Source organism: Solanum tuberosum, unplaced genomic scaffold (genome assembly GCF_000226075.1).
Source record: "Solanum tuberosum cultivar DM 1-3 516 R44 unplaced genomic scaffold, SolTub_3.0 scf01035, whole genome shotgun sequence".
Lineage (NCBI taxonomy): Eukaryota > Viridiplantae > Streptophyta > Magnoliopsida > Solanales > Solanaceae > Solanum > Solanum tuberosum.
In genome coordinates this window covers 7,915-15,831 of record NW_006239942.1, presented here as the reverse complement: position 1 = coordinate 15,831, position 7,917 = coordinate 7,915, and the positions used below count along the sequence as shown (strand labels likewise).

General features: G+C 37.9%; 1 protein-coding gene across 1 annotated transcript; it reads left to right on the top strand.

Annotated features, from left to right (window-relative positions):
* The first annotated feature begins 636 nt into the window (after positions 1 to 636).
* Positions 637 to 1,327, top strand: LOC102590205 (ESCRT-related protein CHMP1B-like). Its single transcript, XM_006367822.2, has one exon. It carries the CDS (start codon positions 716 to 718, stop codon positions 1,325 to 1,327), a length of 612 nt encoding a protein of 203 aa, XP_006367884.1. The 5' UTR covers positions 637 to 715.
* The last annotated feature ends 6,590 nt before the right edge of the window (positions 1,328 to 7,917 follow it).

Below are 7,917 nucleotides of genomic sequence, written 5' to 3'. Positions count from 1 at the left end.
AAGTTATCGTGTCTAGTCTTTACGCATAGTACATAAAATTTTCTCACGTTAAACATGCATTTCTTGATCATATGACCGAGAAGACGAACCAACATTAATTGTTACTTTGAGCCATTTATTGGTGAATTTGATTAATAAATAAATTTGATAAAAAATAATAATGAATTTTGTGAATATGAATGGTAAAGTAGGAATTGATTTGAAGTAATAATAAATTTTATGTTGGTGAGAATAATCATTATATGAGATATAAATATTTTAAAAAGTACTGATATGAATTATAAATTTTATTTATATATAAAATAAATGGTTGGTAGATATAAATGTGGGATTATTTTTACAAAATATAAACTTGTGGTTAGTTTTTGTATTCAAAAAATTCTAAATCATGATTTTTGAAGAATTTGAGATTTCATCTCATAATGGAGAAAAGGATCAAAATAGTCATGAATGTATGGACTTAGATTGATTTGGTCCCTCATATATGAATCTTATGGAAAAGGTCCTTTATCTATGTTAAAAACTTATCAATTTAGTCTTTCACCCTAAAACCCTAATGACACAAAAAAAATTGTGTCAAATTAAACAAAGATGTGCAACTCACGGACATTGAAAAGACGATTGATATACTTCAAAAATTGAAAAGATGATTGATCGATCAAAGGAGAAGAATTGCCAAAAACAATCGGAAGACTCCATCACCAAAGCTTAGAAAATGGGAAACGCCGAGAAACTGATGAATCAGATCATGGAGCTCAAGTTCACATCGAAAAGCCTCCAACGCCAAGCCCAAAAATGCGAGAAGGATGACAAGTTTCAGAAGCTCAGGGTGAAGAAGTCCATCGAGAAAGGTAACATGGACAATGCTAGAATTTACGTCGAGAACGTCATCCGCAAGCGCAACGAACAGATGAACTATCTCTGTCACTCCTCTCGCCTTGACATCGTTGTGGCTCGCCTAGATACTCAGGCGAAGATGACGACGTTCAACAAGTCAATATCCTCGATTGTAAAATCACTGGAGTCTTCACTCAACACAGGGAATCTACAGAAAATGTCGGGGACGATGGATTCATTCGAGCGTCAGTTTGTGAATATGGAGGTTCAAGCTGAATTCATGGAGAGTTCTATGGCTGGAAGTACTTCCTTATCGACACCAGAGGATCAGGTCGGCAACTTGATGCAACCAGTGGCTAATGACTATGGACTCGAGGTGTCTGTCGGGCTTCCACAAGTAGTCGGCCATGCTATATCTTCTAAGAATGAGGAGAAGGTCAGTGAGGATGATCTATCCAGGCGTTTTGCTGAGCTGAAGGCCCGTGGGTGATTGAGAAACTAAAGATTCTTCTGTTAATATAGAACCTTTGGTATTGGTGTAATGTGATACAGTATGTGGAGATTTATTTGTTGCATACTTAAGATTGAACAAAAATCTTACACAAAACTTCTGTCGTCTTGGATCAGCTCCAAAGGATGAAAACTCCTGCCTTTCCAACAAAAAATCATTTTCTTGTAAATCAATCGACCCAAAATTTTTCATTGTTGATGGTGTTTGGGTAGGTTCCGATGAAGGTGAAGAAGACGGTTACTGACACACTCATCAAAATTGTTATTTATCAAACACACAGGAGTAGAACAACAAACACTATAAATTGACAGATTGGAGAAACTGGAATCATGCACCAGATGCATTCCGATAAGGTGATGAGAATCAAATTTGACATTTCAAAGTTATTGAGTAGAATTGTCGCACCTGAAGAAAATGTGGAAACATATGTAGATGTCGAGAATCAATGAAGTGAAAACATGATTGACTTGAAGAAACTATGATATGATTTATTTTTATTTGCACTTGTATTGTTGTAGTATTAGTCGATAACATTTAAGGTGGTCATTTGAAGGCCAATATATTGTGGAAAACTATTTATGATAACCTTAAATTCATTTAGCGACATTATAAATAAGTCATATTGTGTCTTTATAATGTTTTAGCTATATAGTCTCAATGATCCTATCAAAATTCGCTCTAAGATGCATTTCTAGTTTGAACTCGTGATCTAATATTTTGATGACCACCATCTTAGGATCTAATGCATCCTTTTCTCCAATTCTTTGTGCAATATTAAGCTTCCATGGCGTGAAAAGTAGATTCGTCCAATTAATAAATAAGGGACATTGGACGGATAGGATTGTCGGCCTCTCTCTATATTACTATGTCTCATCTAACCAATTTATATTTTATGCCCTGGTGCAGGTTGATCCATCGATATGTTGTATATGAAGTTGATGCATTCATCATGTGAAATAGGATCGAAAATCCTATTGATCCAATTTATAGCACCAGATAGACTTTTCCTAGTATGTTCATTTCGGTCCCGTCAAATGTCACAACTTGAACATTGCTTCTTGTCACATATGTCATTTCGATCTCAACCTCTTTTAAGTGTACCCAATGATAAAGTCAATTGCATGATTGTGTATGATTTTCCACGACAATAATAGAACATGATTTTGTTAGTTTAAAGAATATACTCTATGATGTTGCCATGACGTTGTTAACCATTTCATTTATTATGTTGACATCCCTGTGGGATCTGGTACTCATGAGCAACACTATGATGAACATTGTGTTGGTGTCTTCATCAATAATGAGGCACATTATTAGTAGGATGTGTGCTCTGTATAGCAACAACAACATCACAATTATAGAAAAAGGTGTCTCTGGTGCAATCTCATGGTTATTAAACTCCTCCATATCACCTTTCTTTACTTGTGATAACTCCTCTATACATCATATTCATGCAATACCAAGCACAACTCTTAAGTGCATTAAGCCAAAATAACTTTTAAGCACTTTTATAGTGTTTGGATAAAATAAAAAATATATTTTAAGCACTTATCTTAAGCTCATCCACACAACATAAAAAAAACTAGATACAAATGACTTGAAAAAATAACAACATAATATTATCACCATAAGAACCATTGCTACAACAACATCATCTATTCTTTTCACAAAAAAAAAAGAAGCAACCACACCATATTCATAAAATAAAAAATAGTACCAACACTATATATCCTTCACAAAACAAGCAGTGTTTATGTCCATCACACAAAAAAAAGATGTGGCACCGTGTTTAGCCCAATCAAAATTGATAGCAAGACCACATTAAGTATCAAAACAATCTTGACTTGGTCCAGAATTGAGAGCCAAATAAAAATTTATGCCAAAAAAATTACCGGTAACTTTTCAGAAATTGATGAAGTAGGAGGCATCCAGAAAGCTGAGTCATATGCACCTACTTCAGACTGCACGTAATTTTTAAATTTGCAGGTCCTTATATTATGGCCAGGCTTGCGACATAAGCTACAATTAGCAGATATTTGTTTTTTTTTTCCTTCCTGTTCTGCTTGATCCTGCCTCAGCTTGCTCTCGTCTCCTCAATTTCTGGTCTCTTCCCCTCTTGTTTTGTCTTACAAGTCTCGGAGGCAAAGGAGGAACCTTGTTTGATTTAGGCCACAATTGTGATCCATTTATCGAAAAGATATTTTTTTCATAAATTCTTTTATATGTATCAACTTTGTAACAATCATCAACATAATCAAGAACCACATCATCTTTAGCCCAAATAGCCAATATTGCATGTTTGCAAGGAATTCCTGTTATAGTCCATTTTCTACAACTACACTTTTTGTTTTGTAGGTCCACAACCAATTGTCGGCAATCGATGCTCCAAGAATCTCATAATTCCATTGATTTGATTTTTTTGGAATAAATGTAGTTGCCGCAGATTCATTCTTGTGCAAAATGCTCTATATCCGAGGAAAAATATCACCTGAATTTCATCTTTCTGATTTCTCCCTATTATCTTGAAATTTAGCCATAAAAAGATATCTTAGTTTCTCCAACAAAGTTATGATTGGCTTGTCTCGAGCATCGAGAATCATACTGTTAAAATATTCACACATATTATTCAACAAAACATCACATTTAGCACCTGTAGAAAAATGTGATTTAGACCATTCAGTAGGTGGTTTTTCATTCAACCATGCAGCGGTTTCGGCATCTAATTCATGCAAATTTTAAAAAAATTCCATAGTTGAAGCATTTGCAGCAGCCCAAAGAGCATTCTTGAGGGACAAACCAAAAAAAACTAGCCTTCTTAAAATTATTATGGAGATGTCGCACACAAAATCTATGGTCAACATATGGCAAAATCTCGTTAAATGCTTCGACAAGACCTTTTTATTTGTCCGACATAAAGGTCTAGCTTTCTTGATCGTCAATCTCTAAGTCCCTTAATGCTAGGTTTTGAAAAAGACTTTTCATGTCATTCCCATTTAGGTCCGATTTGGATCCCTCCGTTGTTTCCTTTTCCTTCCGCATTGAATTCTAAGGCTTGACAGGTCCTTTTGGTCGATTTCCAGTTGATTGCCTCAACCTATCGATTGAGTGAGTTGGAGAAGAAAGTCTTAGAAGGCTACGACTCTATAAGTTTCTTGGATCTTTCTCCCCAGCTTCTTTCTACGATTCTAGTCAAGCCCCGCTAGTATGCCTCGAGAGCCTGAGCTACTCTTTTTTTTCCTTACCCATATATCACAGTTAGTACCCTCAAAGCCATTGCCTTTCAAGTAGAGCGTCTTTTCAAGTCAATCTTGTCCCGCCTGCTCGTTAGCAAGTGCCTCGGGCCCTGCCTCTCTTTTCCAACAATCTCAGCCGAGTGCTTCATTTCCCTCCTTTTAGGCGAGCTACTTCGTTCCAGCCTTTCTCTTTCTATTTTGAAACCCTTTCGACATTGCACAAAAGCCATTACTTTACGTTCAGCTAGCACTAAAAAGGCTACTCCTAGTAGAAGCTAGTAGATCGCCTTTTCTTAAGGTTTCGTACTACTACTCAAATGATACGTGAATTGCTTAGGAGAAGTTTTTCTAACCGGATTGAAATCGTGAGACAGTTCGATTCTCTAGACCCATCTGCCACCCTGGAGAAGGGGCGCGGTGTTGAAATTGTTGAACCATTGGCTTGCTCAATCTTCCTTTTCTGATTGAAAGTAGCAAGCCACTCTACTATTGGTACAGAGGCCAGATAGAAGGTTGCTCATTGGCAATTACTCTACTGACAGAGAACCTAAGAGCTACCAATAAGCCTTTAGGCAGGCAGCGGAAATGGTAAATGTCGTCTTCCTTTACAATGACTTCTTCCTTTCCTCTTCACCATACACAATTCTAGCTCACCCTCGGATCAGGGGATACCTTAAGTCAGCAACTCCTTTTGAAGATAGGGCATTTACATAAACTCTGAAACCGTACCTAGGGAGCTTACATCAGGAAACTTGGGTAGGCTAATTCCTCATCTGCAAATCAGCCCTTCCCGTAGGTTCTTTTCTCAAAGAATAAAGAATGGGCGGGCAAAAAATAGAGTATAGAATAAAAGGGGATAGCTTAGCAGGTAGGTACCACTACCAACACGAAGGAAAGCAACTCTAAAAAAAAAGCCCCTATTGTAAGAGGCTGGTGGAAGGTGTGAGACGTGGGAAAACTGACTGATAGTGAGAAGTCTAGAACTATTGAAAGATGATAGAGCTTTAGAGACTGATTGTGAGAAGTCTAGAACTATTGAAAGATGATGGGCTTGGCTATCCCGTGCCCGGTGCCGTTGATCTGTCTGATGGGAGAGATCCACCAATTCCTTTATTTCAATGTGTTGTATCCTCTACAGGGGCGAAGTACCCTCTATTCAATATATGATTTCCTGCCCGGAGGGATATGGAAACATTGAATTCGAGCGCTCTAATCAGCTGTGATTCCTCTGGTTGAAAAGAAAGATGCATCTCTTTTTTCTTCAAAAGCTGTCGTGCATTTCTTTTTTATAGGTATACTTGGGCCTTCATTGACCATGTGAGGACTTTTTAGGAAGACTGTTTTTAGCTTTCACGTGTCGAGAGGGATAAAACCTTTAGCTTTAGGAAGTACTACTACTCCTATGTTTTCAGATAGTATAACCGATTATATGATGTTCTTTTCGCTCTTTGTCGCTGCATAGAGTGATCTTCTTCAATCTCCGAGTTCGAAGGGTAGAACAAGGGAAGGTCAAGGCTTTCCTCTCATTACTCTTTCCACGGCAGAGTCAGCATTATGTAGGCGACAATTGTTCATAGGTTGCTCGATCAGGCCAAATAAACGATTAGTAGTATGCCTGAGATTGCCATAAGACCTTCTCCCTCTTGGAAACTGGCTAATCAAAGTATTAGCCGCCTATCCCGGAATGGGATGGAATAGAAAGAACGCGAAGCGCTAGCGCTACAGGGTCGGTTTTTTGGGGGGGAAAGGATAGACCTAGGATTGAAAGAGTCGCAATAGATGGATAGCATCTTCAAGGGATTGATGGCTTCTTCAGGAAAGGCTTGGCCTCCAGCAATCTCGGATAAAAGACTAGAGTAGGCCCCATAGAGATGTTGACATCATAGAGGTTGCCAACCGTTAGTACCCGACTAACTAAAAAAAAGGCTTGTTGCCCGCTCTAAACTAAAGTAAGTAAACTACCTTTGAAAGCTCCACGGGACCACCTACCACTAGTTCTAGAATTCTTTCTTTGATAAGCAATGGAAATTGAAAAGGGAAGATGGGAGGAATAGCTATCTTTGCTCTTGCGCTTGTACCTCCTTTTTTCCTATCCGACACCGGTAATGCCGCATCAAAGATCCCCTCACGAGATGGGATGAAGTCCCACAAGAGTCAGAAGGTAATCGACGACAAGGCAAGGTAAGCGCATTCGAGAGCAGCTCCTGTAGGACTCCCAAAATAAAGAGTATCCTCACTCACAGAGGATTTGATAGCACTTGCAAGAGACTGGATGAATGACAGGAACGAAGGCACACTGAACCTCCAAAGCGGGTTGGTACTGGACAACTAGGACATCTAATGCACTGATAGCAAGCATTCCATCTAAACTCTGAACTTTCTAACATATTACCCCTTGCCTTTTACTATTATATATATATATATATATATAATTATTATTTATTTTTAAACTCTTTATTTTTACCAACCGTCCGATCAAATGATCGGACGGCCCAAATGAAATCCCACGTTTTTCATCTTTTCCCAAAATAAGTACAACTCCCATCGCCTGTCCAACTTTTTCCTTTTCCCAGAAACGTGCTTCTTCCCCACACCTACGACGCCTCACTCTTTCTCCTCCTTCCCCATGCCTCTTTTTGACCTCTCCCATCAAGGTCGGCCATGGACCGCCGGAAAACAACAATATCCGGCGGTCTCCAACATCATCCACTCCTCTGTCATCCTTTTTCTAATGAAAAGAGACCCCTACGCCGCCTATGCTTGATCCCAACGGCTTCAAAATCTGAGAAGGTGATATTGATTTGATCTGGAGCAGTAGCTCTCTATCTTCCAGTGAGTATTTTGATTTCGAATTCGGAGTTTTGAATCTAATTTTCACCTATAAAAGGATGGTGTTTTCCCATCCGAAGAGGACCAAGAACCATAGAGAAAAAGAGGGGTAAGAACAGCAATCAAGAATGCAACAATAGATATAAGAACATATAGAAACAATAAATTTCAAAAGGTTACAGTTCGATACACAATTTCTCTTCTCTTCTCTTTGTTTTCGATTTTTTGGGGTTCGAGTTCAAGTAAGATCGAAATCAGAATCCTTCACATCAAAGCCTTAGTTTGCTGCTCAAGACAAGATATGTCAACAGGTTCAAATACAAGGTACATACATATATGTGTCATACATATAAAGGTATATTCTATATTTTCTCCATATAACCTAGTTTTATCTACTATCTCTTTTACTAATGTTATTTATTTATTTTTATAATTTATAAATGCCTACACTTAAATATACATATTACTTTACTACACATAATCCATCGTCAATTCGTCTATACATGT